This window comes from Sordaria macrospora, chromosome 1, assembly GCF_033870435.1.
Source record: "Sordaria macrospora chromosome 1, complete sequence".
NCBI lineage: Eukaryota > Fungi > Ascomycota > Sordariomycetes > Sordariales > Sordariaceae > Sordaria > Sordaria macrospora.
In genome coordinates this window covers 3,543,132-3,558,492 of record NC_089371.1, presented here as the reverse complement: position 1 = coordinate 3,558,492, position 15,361 = coordinate 3,543,132, and the positions used below count along the sequence as shown (strand labels likewise).

The 15,361-nt window shown below is 52.2% G+C and overlaps 3 protein-coding genes across 3 annotated transcripts; all 3 read left to right on the top strand.

Annotated features, from left to right (window-relative positions):
- The first annotated feature begins 2,655 nt into the window (after positions 1–2,655).
- Positions 2,656–9,152, top strand: SMAC4_04267 (uncharacterized protein). Its single transcript, XM_003350915.3, has 3 exons — positions 2,656–4,885; positions 4,943–5,100; positions 5,160–9,152. The coding sequence occupies exons 1-3, from the start codon at positions 4,375–4,377 to the stop codon at positions 8,586–8,588; spliced, it is 4,098 nt and encodes a 1,365-aa protein (XP_003350963.3). The 5' UTR covers positions 2,656–4,374; the 3' UTR covers positions 8,589–9,152.
- A 948-nt stretch (positions 9,153–10,100) lies between these two features.
- Positions 10,101–12,796, top strand: SMAC4_04268 (uncharacterized protein; the record flags this gene model as incomplete). The annotated part of the gene is made up of 3 exons (XM_024655638.2): positions 10,101–10,744; positions 10,918–11,750; positions 11,820–12,796. The coding sequence occupies 3 exons, from the start codon at positions 10,101–10,103 to the stop codon at positions 11,870–11,872; spliced, it is 1,530 nt and encodes a 509-aa protein (XP_024510915.2). The 3' UTR covers positions 11,873–12,796.
- A 26-nt stretch (positions 12,797–12,822) lies between these two features.
- On the top strand, positions 12,823–14,765 carry SMAC4_04269 (uncharacterized protein). Its single transcript, XM_003350917.2, has 3 exons — positions 12,823–13,616; positions 13,701–13,819; positions 13,888–14,765. Exons 1-3 carry the CDS (start codon positions 13,212–13,214, stop codon positions 14,333–14,335), a joined length of 972 nt encoding a protein of 323 aa, XP_003350965.1. The 5' UTR covers positions 12,823–13,211; the 3' UTR covers positions 14,336–14,765.
- The last annotated feature ends 596 nt before the right edge of the window (positions 14,766–15,361 follow it).

The window sequence follows — 15,361 nt, the reverse complement described above, 5'->3', positions numbered from 1 at the left end:
GGGTGCTACCTCACCCCGAGTGTCCCGCCATCAGCGGGAGTATGTATGTACACCCACTGGGCAAAGATCTGGGTCTCATCCGCTTCAGCCATGGAGTGTGGTCAAGTAGGTAGGAACACCTCTGTGAACCATGTGCGGATCACCCGTCCCGTCTACTGGGTTGAATGGAGTGTACATGGACGCTGAATCATGGGAACTTGAATCTGCCATGATGTCTTGAATCACTTTTGAAAACCTCACTGTCCGAAAGCAGGATTCAACCTGTCTGCGATCCAGACAGCGTGAGTGCCATCACGATGAATGGTTTGCCAGGACGGGCCAATTACCTTTGCTATGAGCCTATGACAGCAAACGCGGCCTGACCAAGGAACAGATGAATAGGTAGTGTCTGTGTCATGCGCCAGGCCTTTTCTCTTGACATCGGTCACTTTAAGATATGTCGAGGATCGATCTTTGTCTCTGCGTGCAAGTTTGAACATCACCTTTTATATGACGTACATACTAGTGTACGGCCTTCTAGAGTAGTTTTCAGAGACTTCCTTCAAGATTGGCTGAATTATAACCTAGGTACACCCCGAATAAGACATATCCAGCTTGGCTTGTTAGTCAGAGCAACAAGACGTTGAATTCCCAGTTATCAACCGAGATACATCGTCGAGATCTTGAGCGCTATACTCATATCAAAATTAAGGGTTTGGTCATGGAATCAAAACATCAACCGGGCTAAGAAATAATCACTGACGTTGATTAGAGGTCTCGAACTAACATGAAATCCTTCCAGTGTTTCATTGTCTTTAGCTTGGGTGAATTCGCATACCACTGAACATTGAGAATTCCCCCGTCTTGATGCGCTCAACCATGTCTTCTCACTAATGTTCAACATGAGCTCTTCTCATAGAACTAATTATAGGTAGTGTTTTGTAAACATGTGCTTGGTCCAAGCATGTCCAAGGATGTCCAATAAATAGTCGTCCGAAGACTGGACTGTTCTAGTGACGCCGTCTGCAACCCGAAATCTTGGTGAGAAATAGTTTTTCTTTAGGCGAGCAAGATCAGTTGACTGTCGAATCTCCCGACGCAATTTAGCACCTACACTACCTCTATGGAGCCATATAGTGGTATTATAGAATCGTATTTGTTGTCTTACACACATCACTTAGGTCTAGTCGTTACGAAGTTGGTTAGTGCTGCAACCGTACCTTAATAAGCCCTAACATATGTACTGTGAAGCATCACCTGTTTCATCGAAGCCTCGTATTCTCTTTAGCTTCTGTTGCTCAGAATTCACATCACCTGCGAAACATGCAACGGGCTGAAACCTCCAAGAAGACCAGCCCGCGTACAGATGTTAATAAGAGGGTTGCACAGCCACTCTTGAGTCTCTTGGGTGTAGTTAATCATTGGAGTCAACAAGACAGATGCCGTGCTTGGAAGGCTTGGAAACGTCTAGGTATCCTCCTTGTAGCGGTTAGGCGTTGTTCAATCGCCAAGTCTTTACGGCGTCACCGATGAAGCGCCAAGCGCCTCCGACACATAAGTTTACCTTGTTATCACAACTCTATGGACATATCGATTTGTGTCCTTTAGAGCTCGATGCTCAACACTGTTCTCTGCCCTGGAGGAGACGGTCAAATAAGCAGTACACGATGCCAGTAAACCAAGCAGAAAGGTCCGTAATCGGATTCTGTACAGTAGCTTCGGTACATGGATTCATGTGATGAGCTTCAATGTACTGGACCGGCACATGAGTCGATCACTTGGCTTGCAGGACGGTGTACTTGGCGATGTTAGCAGACTTGAGGCTCCCCGTCAAAATCTAGATGGGGGAAAAGCCTGCTGGATTCCGATGAGCGACCTGCCCACACGTATCGCATTCGGTCTCTGGGGGTTTGCCGAGAGAGTGAGTGGTAGGTACGGAATAGGCAGTTGTGCTGTACCGATGAGAGAGGGGTTCTGGAGTTTGTGAAGAATTCAAGACTCTGAGCCTTCAGACTCGGGGTTGAACTTTACCAAATCATGAGCCATATGCAATTGCCGCAGAGTGCTTGTGGTTATGCATGCTTGCGCAGCGCAGCATGCTCCATGTACTCGGACGCTGAAAGTTTACCGAGACGGGAGGTTTGGGTAGAAGTATGACCTGTGAAATCACGGTGGATTTGATAGCGGGCGCTTTTGTCGTCGAGGCTGTTTGTAGAGGTAGTCAGGTCCCTGCTTCTTACTGTTCGTTCTTGCCCGGGCCTCCCCCGATACATTCCGTTCGCTTTGTGAGTGATGCAGCCAGGCACTTTCTTCCAGCAAGGCACCATCCTCTCTCTCTTTCCTTCCACCACTGCATACCAAGCAGTTCTAACTGTCTTCCAAATCACCATCTGCTCTCCTTGACTCCCGTCTAGTTCTTTTTGGTAGGAAATTCAAGAGCCTTGGTTACCGCAGAAAATTCGGCAGATGCGGAGGACTCAGAGAGTCGGTGTCCGTTATCAACAACTCTAATCGCCTAGGGGATCGTTTCCGGTGCACTGACGCCAACTGAAGCATTCCCTGCCCGGTACGTACCCCAGTCCCCAGCTGCGAAGAGAACCGGCCAGACTTGGCTGGTCTTTATCCACTTCGCATCGCCAAGCCGCCATGTGACGACGACGACATCATCCACCAGACCCCGGAGACCAAATTCGAGGAGTTGCTTGCTGAGACTGTAATCGAACTATACAGGCTCTACAGGGACGCATTCAGTGTTTGCGAGGAAAAAAGTCTTCGACGAAAACGACGACAAGTCTATGCTGACCTGAGCTGACTGAACCGAAGCGCCGACGTTTCGAAGACGAGGCCGAGCAGCGACCCTGAAAGCGGCAACAGGAGCAAAGCAGGGCCTCAACACGGACCTCAACAGTCAATACCCGGATAGTCGGGTCCTGCAGTTTCGAGTGCGGACAATCGATACGCAATCAAGCTGTCAAAGTAGCCGCCGACGAGCTTTATACCCTGGACACACTTACCAGGGTTCTCCATCTCAGTGCTCCTAAACTCGGAGACGAGCCCGTGAAGCAGAAAGCGGAAGCACAGAAACAGACAACGTGGGACGGGAGACCTCTCGTTGCTGACAGACGTCAGGGCGACCGGAACTGGACGGGCACCACAGAGTGCACAGCACCAACCGAAGACAAAGTGCCCAGAGTGTGTACGGAATCAGGGCAAGCACCATCTCCATCCGACGATCCCGCATCCCCACCCGCCAACATTGCCAATGGAGTTACAGTGGAAGCAGAACAATCAATGACCTAAGAATACCGAGCCTCCTCCTCCATCCACAAGCATTGAATCTCTCCGTATATTGGACCCTTGGCGCAGCACGCCTTTTTTTCTCGATACGAAGCTCATAAAGCATCCATCCATACAACTTTTAGCAACCAGGGCCACCAAAAGTCCAAAACAAAGAAATTCCGTTCCACCTCTGCTCCTTCGACTTCCGTCTCAACTTCTTCAACTGCTTCGATTTTCCTCTTGTTTCATCTTTGTGGCCGCGTGTTCCCCACTACCCCGAGATCTCCAGCTCCTCTTGTCCTTACTAGCCAGAGTTATTCCCGACTACGATTACCAGATCACCTTGCTCGCCATATCGGCTTCACGACGACCCCAGCATATTACCTGGAGAAGAAATCCAGTTGCACTCTTAACTTTTTGGAGGCCCGTGTCGCACGGCCATCGCAATCGGAAGTTTAAAATTATACGACGGAGCAGCCGGTACAAAGTTTGAAGTTGTCTTAGGTACCAGCTTCGTCCCGAGGCCACAAGATGGGTCGAAATCGAGGTGTGTATACGTTCCCCAAATTGTCCTGATTCAGCACCCCCAACAGCAGCCCCTCAGCTGCTCTCCCTTCATCTGCTGCGGCCTCCACCACCACCATCACAGCACCATTTCGACCTTCGCATGGTAATGATACCCCGTCACCTGCTCGCTAGAGGTACCTCTACGCAGCTCCCGGACCTCCTGTTGTCCATCATGCCCATGCTATTCCTATCGTCACCGCACCCACCACCACCTACCTCCTTCGGCCTCCGGCACCGCTGCCCGTGTCGTTCCTAGCGGTCACACACATCCATCAAATGTCTCGTCGTTAGCTCCCTACGACTTGCACCTACGGTGGAAGAGAGGCGGGAGTACAAGAGGGCGCGTGTCCACGTTGGTCAGCGCCAATCTGGAACCCGGTCACCCGTAAAGAGGGCTGGGCACCTTGGTAGACTTGGTTAGACTTGGCTACTCTTCCCTCTTTGCCCTACCTACTACCCAAACTCGCTGGATCGCCGCTGTGCTCTGAACATCCCACGGCGTTTGCGTCAGGGCTGATTTCCGCTCCCCAGCCATTACTACAACTGTACATGGGTGTCTGGATGTGCAAATCTCGTACGTTATTAATGCTGACTACTGGCACGTCATTCAAAGTCCTCTCGTTTATATCCCAATTCTCGGCACCCCACAGGGATTCAAAGACCCCGACACCCCCTAACGATCTCCGTGTCCGTGACGACCCTGACCCCAAACCGGATTCCCCGACCGTTTCTCTCCCAACTCCCGCTCCATCACCACCTCAACTTCGAGACTCTCGCGATCCCTCACCCGATAGACCGTCGCCTACCTTCGATAAAGGACCAGAGCCTGCCGTCGTCAGCTCTACCGTGCCTGTTAACGATTCCTTCACACAAAGTCCTACGGGGAGACAACGGAGCAATTCACGACCCTTGTCTATGGTATTGCCTTCACAGCGGCCCCTCATGGAAAGCAACGAAGAGATCATTCCGGAGCTCCAGCCCATCTTCGCTTTGCTCAGCAGTCATGCGAACAAGTTGTATCAGGAAGGATACTTCCTGAAGCTGGATGACCAGGATATAAGTGCGTCTTCTTCACCTTCGTCCCATACTCTGTCTAACCCTAACTAACCCCAATCAGAGGGGAGACCTAATCCGGACCGAACATGGACAGAGTGCTTTGCCCAGTTGGTGGGCACAGTACTCTCTCTTTGGGATGCTGCCGAGCTTGATGCCGCTGGAGAAGACGGCGAGGTCCTCCCCAAGTTCATCAACCTCACAGACGCTTCCATCAAAATGGTATGTGGAGTTTTGCTGATGTTTCCCTGCCTATATTGTCATCCTAACCAAGTATGTAGATCGAGTCACTTCCGACGAGATCAAGCGACGAACAACCCCTCCAGAACATTCTCAGCATCAGCACTGCTGGGAGAAACCGATATTTGCTTCATTTCAACTCGCATCATTCCTTGATCCAATGGACGTCCGGCATACGGTTGGCCATCTTCGAGCACTCGACCCTCCAGGAAGCCTATACGGGGGCTCTGATTGCTGGAAAGGGCAAATCCCTTAACAACATCGGCGTCATCATGGAACGAGCGAAAGCACCTATCCAAGAATGGGTGCGGGTCAGATTTGGAGCTGGTGTCCCCTGGAGACGCTGCTGGTGTGTCATCGAGCCTCCAAGCGAGAAAGAAGTCCAAAAGGCCCAGAAGGAGTTCAAGAAGCGCTCCCCGTATGATCGTTCTCACGGTCCGGTTTTGAAAGGTCAGATCAAATTTTACGACTCGAGGAAGGACGCAGAAAAGAAGAAGAAGCACTCGAAACCGATCGCCTCCATTACCGACGCTTATGCAGCGTATGCCATTTACCCACAGGCAAAGGCGTTGATTGATGGTTCGACACTTGTCAAGATTGAGGGAAGTATCACCATCCACTCGGAACCGCCATCGTCGACAGAAGGCTTCGTCTTCATCATGCCTGAGGTTCACCCCGCTGTCTCCGGCTTCGAGATGCTACTCCGGTTCTTGTTTCCTACCTGGGATACTTTCGCACTATATGGCCGCCCTGGCCGCCTAGTCGCTAGCGTGCTTGACCCACGCTCTCTGATGTTTGCCATGCCCAAGCACAAGCGATATGGGTATTTGGAACTTCTCGATGTCAGCAGCCTGATTCTGACAGAGGGCAGTTCGGCGTGGACCGAGCAGCAGTGGAAGAAGAAAATGAAGGAACTGACAGGAACGCGCATGAATGCCGTTGAAGATGCGCCTAGGAGTCACAGTCGAAGCGCGAGTCGCAGCAGCAAGCGGCTAAGCTTTGGCCAGAACCCAGCGTCCTCTTCTAAACCACGTGTAGGTTTTGCGGAGGAGGGCAGTTCCGTCAGATCATCTCGGTCTCTCTCACTGTCCAGGCCCACCCAAAGGACGGACTCGGCGCCGCCGGACCCCAACCGGGAGCCCGTATCATCGACAATGGCTGGACATGCTCGCCATTCCCGCAACATTTCTGATACACAACTTGCTAACGCTGCATCTGCCAATGGATTGGATGGTCCCGGAGCCCCGCAGCCCAATATGCGAGGCCCCGAGCGTGCCAGGACTTTTGCTAGTGATTTGGCGTCTACTCCCGAGAGAGTCAGCTCAGAGGACGAAAGCCCCGCGAGGAGCCAGGTAACCAACGACCTCCAGGAAATTCAACGGATGCAGACACCAGAGCCGGTCAACGCTCCACCAGCCTTCGCGCATAGTGCAGGCTCTCGACCGCAACAAAAGCCTTACCACTCACCCGAGATGCGCAGAGCACACAATCGTTTGTCAAACACGACGTTATCGCAGATAGCCACACAAGGCGGTTTGCCTTCGGATGCGGTCCCAAACGATTTTGACAGATACCCTGAACAAGGCAGAGGCCAATCACAAGGGCAACCAGCGGTACAGCCACAAGCCAGCGTCAAACCCATGAGGATGAATGCTAATTTTATTGGAACTCGTCAAGCTCTAACATCGCCTTCGCCGACGAACAACGGCCCATCCGGTCCCTCCCCAGGGCTTACATCGCCACACATGAGATCACCCCAACACCCTTCCACGGCTTCCCTTATCCGTTCTTCCGATAGTACTCCCCCGATGACGAGTTACCAAGGAACAACAACTGAGAGCAGACGTACCCCACCCCATAACCAAGGACCACCGCGATCCAATATGCCAGGAAGATCCCCACCGGTAACTAGGAAACCTCTCCCACCAGGATCGCCAGTCCTCCGTCGCTTATCTGAAGACTCTGCCTCGTCACTGCAAGTTCGGTCGGGGCGGGGGGCCGGAGGCTTTGACCAGCAGATTGAAGATGCCAGTCTGTGGTTAAGTATGCTTGAACGACAAAACAGCATGCAAAGTTATTCGGACAGCCGGTCCATTGATGCCGCATCTACAGCGAGCCCGGACTACGCTAGCACCCACAGATCCGTGGACACGCAGGAATCGGCAGACCGAGAACGACCACGTGCTGGAGTTTTGAAAGTCGTTGGTGATAGCTCGGTTTCTCTAGATGACGGAAATACCAGCAACGGTGGGAAGACTGATCTTGGGATTGACATCAATTTTGGGCCGACTTTCAACTATTCGGCCATGAAGACTTCTTCCGGTAAGCCCACGGGATCCAGCGCACAGCCAAACCGGTCCTTTTCTCCTAATACCGGTAGAAAGTCACCGGGACCTGGTGCTTCGTATTCTCACTTCCGCCAAGACTCGGATGATACTATCCGCCGAACTGTTCCGTGGCAGCCTAGTTCTGGTCTGAAGGCTACTGTAGCCCACAATGCTGTTTCCCCGGAACAGTTTGTTCAACAACGCGCGGCCGCTCCTTCTACTCCCGTCCTTGTACATCAGCGCAGCCCGTCGTCTCAAACAATCACCGACTTTAGAGCAGCGACCCCCTCATCTCCCTTGAGACGACCTGGTGCCTACGGTGGTAGCCACTCGAGGCACAGTTCCGCCGACCTACTCTCGTCAGGACGCCCAGCAAGTCGTGGCCCTGCCGAACTGCTTACACCGGCGCGCCCGGCAAGTCGTGGATCGGCAGCCATCTTGTCAGGTGCTGAGGGTTCGTCTCATCTCTCTGCTCGTGAGCAAGAATATGTCGCTCGTGTCACTGGAACTCCATTGATTGCGATGGCTGGGAATAAGGATGGTCCCCAACCGAAAGCCGGCCTCGTAGGTGCGATACAGCATAGGGAAAGAGAAAGAGCGCAGATGCGGCAAGGAGTAAGTGGTCAAGCTGTTGCGCTCGCCATTGACCAACGACAACGAGAGCAAAATCAACAAGCACAACGGGCAGCGCAGGCCGCATACGCCCAGAAGCAGGCACATCGTGTTTCTGGGCATTTCAACCCAGGAGTGGTGAGCAACGGTGCTGCTTCTGTGTACGGATTCGGCATGAATGGCTTGGATAATGGGCACATGAATCATATGGGGTATAATCAGCCTCTACAGCCCAACATTGGTTACGGATCCCTCCAGCCCAGACCTCGGTCCCAGCTCCTGGCGCAGCAAAGCTCATACACCCTCGGTGACCCCACTGCCACAGGATACGGAGCAGGCAGCGCCGTGTGGGCAAGTTCCCCCATGGATATGTCACATGGTTCTCACCCCCTTCAGTCTCCTTCGAGCTACAATGTCGGTGTTCAAAACAGTCAGGCTCAATATTCTATGCTTCAGTCGACATCGAACGGTCAATATGCGCCAGGCGGGATGCCCGGCAGGCCGGCAACACCAGGGCGCATGCAATACTAAGGCCAGATCTTTCATGCTGGGAGGACAATTAAGGATTTGAGGGGGGCAGATGAAATCATATCTGGGCTCAGAAACAACAGAGGCGAGTACTTGTTCGAAGTTAAATGTTTTTGGGTGCATTGTTTGGCGTACGGTTGTTTAGGAATACTATTTGCCAGAATACGCATGGGGTTTTTGGATAGTGATAGATGGCATGGGGATTGTATAAGTCATTGGTTTATTTACATGTTGGAGGAATCCTTGGCTGTTGGTATCGGTGGCAGATTTGCATAAGTCATGGCGTGTTGGATAGGTGCGGGTTTAAAACCCTTGATAAAGCTGTGTTGAATACATTAATAATTCGTTCCTGTTATCTGTCATATGCTGTCTCCTTTTCGACTTGCTCTCTTGGATAAGTTTGGGTTAGCATCACCAGAAGCCTTTTAGGCTTTGCAAGCTGTTCTTGGATAGCGTCTAGTTATCTTGGTGGGGGTGATCAAGGAAACTCAATCTTAGACTTTTGGGTACCATAAGGCGCGGCCACCATCCGGGAATTGGAGGTATCCAATGTCAAATTTTATAGTCGGAAGAAGTCGTGAATATGCCTTTCGTCTCATGTCGATCAGACGAGTCAGGCTAACGGGCGTTCCCGATCCTAGGTGCAAAAAATGGGGATTCCATCTCGTATGAAGCTAACTTGACTTTGTACATTCTCAGGCACAACAAGATGGACGACCCTGACTGAAATGTTTCAAACGCGTTTTCTATGATGCTACCATTCACAATCGAACGATGTTTTGAGCAGTTTCAGCTTACTACTCGAGCTTATCACAGTACCAGACTGACCAGTGTTCCTGGACACGAAGAGGCATCACCAGATGCGGCAGGGCAGGTAACGTTAACAGTGGGGTAATCCCGTCAGAAACGATCCGCTCGTGCCTACACTTGCATGCTACGCGCAGTACACGGCGACGGCCCACGCTCCGTACAGATTTGGATTGCATGGTTACCAACCTTGGAGCCCCTGGAAAGATTCCCGATGTTCCGGTGAATAATGCCGTTCGGTGGTATTATTAGCAGGGCGAGATTCTTAGTAGGTTTTTAGCTACATATGCTCACGCAGTAGCGTCGAGAGGCGGGCACCTATTCATGTGCGATAAGATAAGGGGCCCCTGTGCTGTTGCGGTAGTGTAGTGCAGAGCCCTGCCTGCCGAGCCTGTAACCGTCCCTCCAGGCGCCCCAAAAGGGCAAGAAATCTGGGAAGGACCACCAGTCACCAACCTGAAAGTTTCCATCCAATGCCTTCTGACCCGGAGACTCTTTTCCCTTCTTTACTGTCGTTTCTGGACTTGTCAGGTCAGGAGTCTTCCTTGACATAGAACCAACGCCGTGCGCACTTTGCTTGGAGCCCTTCGTTTCCCTCCTTCTTTACGTACTACTACCTTACGATACCCCTCCACAGGGCCTCTTCCTCTCTCCTCGGATGCTGCCCCTCAGCATCACCATAAATCACTTCGATCGCGCGCCACTGGAATGAGGAGACTACCTCCCCGACTGCTGGCCTCGATACCACACGCAAGCCCGCGGGGCGCTGTGCCCGTCTTACTATCGTCTTCTATCGCGAAAACCAGCCTTCGGAACCTAAGGGAGGGACCACGATCACGAGTCATTGTGGAATGGCCATGCCACCCTCAATGGCAGCAACAGCGTGCCGGCTTCTTTTCAGGGCTGGCAACGCTTCGTCCCAGCGACAATGACACAACCCGCGCCAGTCCCTCTCCCACGATCGCTCAGGAATCCTCTACGGCGCCAACCGAAACACTTCCTGGCCTTGAAGAAGCTGGCCATGACGAGCAGTCACCTGTTGGACTACATGAGGACGGCATCGCCGAGGAAGAGCTCCCCAAGCTTCCGTTCCGCTTCGACACCGGCATTGGTCTATACGCCAAGCGACCACCACGTCCTTTCCCACCACCATTTCTCTCGCCACCCTCTGGTTCTTTCAGCGACCCTCTCAGTACGCACGATCGCAGTCGAGACCGCCGCGCAGCCTATGTCAATGGGAAGTTGATACGAGGTTATACCAATGGCGACGATGCTGTATTTGCTAGCAAATACTTCGTTTGCGCAAACGACGGCGTGGGCGCATGGAGTACACGACCCCGAGGGCATGCTGGGTGAGTCCTATTCCTCGATTACCGCCCCTTTCCTCTTGTCAAAGTTTTCTTTCGGCCCTTTTCTCCCGTTGACGGTGCTGGGAATTCTTTTACGTCACTTGCCGTCCCGGTCGTCCGGGGTTGGAGAGTCACTTACAGATTGCTAACCGACATGAACCCGGTTGCGCCTACAGCCTCTGGTCCCGACTGATATTACACTTTTGGGCCAGCGCCGTTTTCGAGGACGCCGTACGGCAAGGAGACGCCTACCGCCCCGACCCGATCGCATCTTTGCAAAAAGCGTACGAACAAACAATGGAAGCGACGGCATCACCGAACGACTGGCAAGGCACGACGACGGTCGCGGGCGCACAGCTACATTACCGTCGCAAGCTGGGAGAACCCGGTCAGGACGCTGCTGAGTCTGACAAGGGTCCCGCAAGTGGAGGTGTCACGAAGCTGACAGATGGGGATCGGTCGTCTTATCAGAGCGCCGATAGCACTGGCGACGCTAAAGAGCAGGGGGAGACTAAGAAAACGGACAACAGCGGAAGAAGCGATGTGGAGCCGTTGCTTTACGTCACCAACCTTGGCGATTCGCAGGTGATGGTTGTGCGGCCGTCAACACGGGAAATCGTCTACAAGTCGACCGAGCAGTGGCATTGGTTCGATTGCCCGCGTCAACTGGGCACCAACAGTCCAGATACCCCCCGTACGATTGCGGTGGTGGACGAGGTGCCAATACAGGAAGGAGATGTTGTACTCGCCATGTCGGATGGCGTTATCGACAACCTTTGGTCCCATGAAATCTCGGAGAAGGTATGCGAGTGCATAGACAAATGGAGGGCGGGTGAAGTGAAGGTGACCAAGAGCGCTCTACGGGGGACCGTGCTAGACACCGATGCTGGCATGATGGGCTTCGTGGCGGAGGAATTGATGGAAGCGGCAAAGGCCATTGCTCTGGATCCGTACGCGGAGAGTCCATTTATGGAACATGCTATTGAAGAAGGTCTTGCCAGTGAAGGTGGTAAGTTTGATTCCTCCCCCCAAGCCACACAGGATCGTACGGTATGACTAACATGGGAAATTTTGACAGGCAAGCCAGACGATATCAGCGTCGTTGCAGCTATTTGCAAAAGGAACGATTGACGACCAGTTACTGTTTGAACATTCTCCGTTGCCTTTCTTCGTTTTCGAAGCAGAATTATAGATATGGGTTTTCTTTTGTTGGGTTTCTTTGGAGGGGTGGGCTTCGGGACAAAAGGAAAGATGGCTGCTGTTTTTACCGGAGATGACCTACACAGCATGGAGTTTCCAGATAGGTTTTGGTTTGCTTACTACTACTTTTTGAGCGGCTTCTCTTGGGTTGTACGTTCATATTATCTTGCAATTTCCACACTTACATATTGGTTTTCTGAGGAATACATTTCAAGGTGTTGGTTTTCAAAGCGGGAACCTCATGGTAGACAGAGAGGCGAGGTGGATGGAAAGCAAGCGGCAGGCAGTGAGGATCGAGCCATGAGTTAGCGAGACGGCGTTTGGTGTGGGTTATCAGTGGCAGCTTAACTCTATAAGAGGCAACATTGCACTTCTTGCTTCCCTGGGAAAGCTGGTATTGTCCAGACAAAAGAGAGAACTATCCGCAGAGGTACCATTGTGTCTCTCTACTCTAGATAGGCTTGCCCCTGCAACAGCGGATTGTGTGTCCGATAGGTACAGCTGGTACCGACCGTCTTGTTGAACGCAGACAATACAGCCCATATCGAAACAAAGACATCGATCTATACGTACGTCTATTGCAACAGCCGAGTTATCTTGCACTGCATTCGGAAACGGAAACGGGGTGATGTTTTGCACGTGGGAGGAAGATCTCCAAAGTCAAGGGTCCAATGCGGCTGACAAGTGGACATGTTCTGGCTTCCAGCGCACGCAGGGGCTTCTGCTCAGCGCAGGTTCGGGGCTGCAGCTGGGAGCGGGATGTGGGGCATTTCGATGCTTTTCCACGATGGGGGGTTGCGCTACGCTCGGACCACCCAAGCTGCCAAAACATCCTGGGCCAATTGCCTGCCTGGAAATTTTTCTAGGAAGTCAATTTGAAAGTTTTATGAAGATCTGGTTGTGAACGGAAGTTGGGAGCAGACAACGACAATTGGACCGACTTTTCGTGTCCTTTTTCATAAACGACTCTGATCTTTGACTAGAGACTATCTGGTCATTCATTTTTGTGTCTTCTTGAGAGATTTGGGTCATTTCCTCAGATCACCTCTTGTCTCCTTCTCGGTTTTTCCTTCCACATCAAACCGACAGACGAGGGTGGGCCTCCTTCATCAGAGGAAACATCGATCTGACCTCACTTCACTGCCCATACAACCACCTCACTTTTTCACCTATTCCCCAATTCGATTTGGCCGTCCATCCTTCTCGACGACCACCAAACACACATTTTTAGAGTACCCCAGTCGACTACAACCCCGCCAACAGTCTCACAATGGGCAAGAGCAGGAAGGCCTACAAGAAGCTGATGCGCTCGTTCGAGCAGCTTGGCTTCCGTCAGCCCTATCAGCTGCTCCTGACTAGCGACATCGTGCTCGATACGGTCAAGCTTGATGTCATGAACCTGTTCCAGAAGACGCTCAACACCAAGGACATCAAGCCCATGATCACCCAGTGCTGCATCCGCGCCCTGTACGCAAAGAACAAGCCCGGCCCCGACCGGGACCCGAACGTGCCCGCTGCCATCGAGCGCGCCAAGACCTTTGAGAGGAGACGCTGCGGCCATATGATGGACCAGGACCCTTTGACCGAGCGCGAGTGCATGCTTTCGGTTGTCGACCCCAAGGGTAAAGGGGAGAACAAGTTCCGTTATGTGGTGGCGAGCAATGATGAGTGGTTGGTAAGTCATTGTTCCGGGAAAGAAAAATGGAACTTTCTATGAACATAAAGAGCGTTTGCTAACTTGACTTATTCGTTTCAACAGAGGCACAGGTTGAGGTCGGTGGTTCCTACGCCACTGATGTACTGCCGCAGGAGTGTCATGATCCTCGAGCCCATGTCGGACGCATCACAGCAAATCAGAGACAGGGAGGAGCGTCAAAAGTAAGTTTTCACCAACCGTCAACCACGCACACCTTCCCGACCTTCTCCAATACTAACACGCTCTACAGGTTCAAGGATGGTATCATCAGAAGGCCACTGAAGAGAAAGATAGAAGACGGCGAAGAGGAAGAAGCCTCCGAAGGCGGTGATTCCGACAGCGAGGCCGAGGGCGAGGGAGCCAAGAAGGAAAAGTCATTGAGAGATGCTGCTGCTCCAGACGCAGGTTCCGCGGCACCGGAGAAGAAGAAGAAAAAGAAGAACTACGGCCCCAAACAGCCAAATCCCCTGGCTAGGAAGAAGGCCAAGAACGAGGGAGACGACAAGAAGCAGAAGAAATCGCCATCAGACCAGCAACAAAAACCGAAGAAACCCTCAGACGTAAATGCGGAATCGACGGCGGAGGGCAAGGCTAAGCGGAAGAGGCGCAAGAAAACCGCCGGCGGCGCCGCGGAGGGTGGAGATGGTGCGGCCGGCGAGGGTCAGGGTCAAGGGGAGGCGGCTGCCAAGGAGGAGTGAATCGTCCGGTTAGGGGTCGAATAAATGGAGTTATTATGGGTGCGGGTGATAGGGCTGCAACAATGACCATTGGGAACGGCTTTTATCAACCCGTGCGCCACCATTGCCCGCTCCTGTAATACCGACATACGGATATATATGCCAAGGCGGTATCTTGTCACCACTGTTCGGTTCACGGATACCGGTACCATGATCATTAAAAAAGACGGCAGGCCTGGCACTGCCGAAAGTGGGCCAAGAAGAGGAAGGTGGATAGCTACCTGGCACCTGCTGGCATGTGGTAATGGGAATCTTGTGGATTTCCATCTTGGGGGTCCTCTCAGTTGAAGCGTGAGAGGGGGTACATTGCATGGTACGTTATGTGTATATACCTTTACTCGTTTCTCAAAGGCGCCTTTCGTTAGATAAGGCGTGATCTAGTAGAATACAAGGAGAATTCAAAGATGACCAGCGTGTATGAGTGGAAGTACATTCGAGGCAGACAAGATTGTTCATTAGGACGGCAGGAACGGTACGGTGGTCGAGGACATGATGAGCGATCTTGGTGGATAAATCTCAGCCATGTGGCCCAAGGTCCCGATGGGGTACAAGTATCTGGGTTCGATTCCTGGCTCTGCTCTCCCACGAATTTTTGGTTGCTATTTCTACAGTACCAGTTCAGGATGTATGCTGTGACTTAAGTTAGAAGCAGCGATGGGAGGATGCGATAGCCAGATGTGCGGTGTGAACTGTATGCAGCTGTCCCGGCAGGAACTCGGAACATGGTGCTGGTAAGTGAATTCCTACCCCGAATTTTGCATGTAATTCAAGCCGTTGGAGTACTGTGCACTAAACAGAAGATATGCAGAACCCGTACCGCTCTCCCAGCAGTCTTGTAGGACTCTGTAGCTAAATAAATATGCACCAATTGGTATATGCAGTACCTGAGAAAACGCCACAACGGTACTTGCTTGTCTCCTCCAAGACATATCGTTTGGTGACGTTGCATAGCACTAAGCCATTCTCGAACCCGGGTCCGTGGCCCGA

Excerpts from the sequence above, each read along its gene's own strand:
- SMAC4_04269 (XM_003350917.2), top strand. The coding sequence starts at position 13,212 with ATGGGCAAGAGCAGGAAGGCCTACAAGAAGCTGATGCGCTCGTTCGAG. Across the intron at positions 13,617-13,700 it reads CGAGCAATGATGAGTGGTTG|AGGCACAGGTTGAGGTCGGT; the intron begins GTAAGTCATTGT and ends TCGTTTCAACAG. Across the intron at positions 13,820-13,887 it reads GACAGGGAGGAGCGTCAAAA|GTTCAAGGATGGTATCATCA; the intron begins GTAAGTTTTCAC and ends CACGCTCTACAG.
- SMAC4_04267 (XM_003350915.3), top strand. The coding sequence starts at position 4,375 with ATGGGTGTCTGGATGTGCAAATCTCGTACGTTATTAATGCTGACTACT. Across the intron at positions 4,886-4,942 it reads GCTGGATGACCAGGATATAA|AGGGGAGACCTAATCCGGAC; the intron begins GTGCGTCTTCTT and ends AACCCCAATCAG. Across the intron at positions 5,101-5,159 it reads CAGACGCTTCCATCAAAATG|ATCGAGTCACTTCCGACGAG; the intron begins GTATGTGGAGTT and ends CCAAGTATGTAG.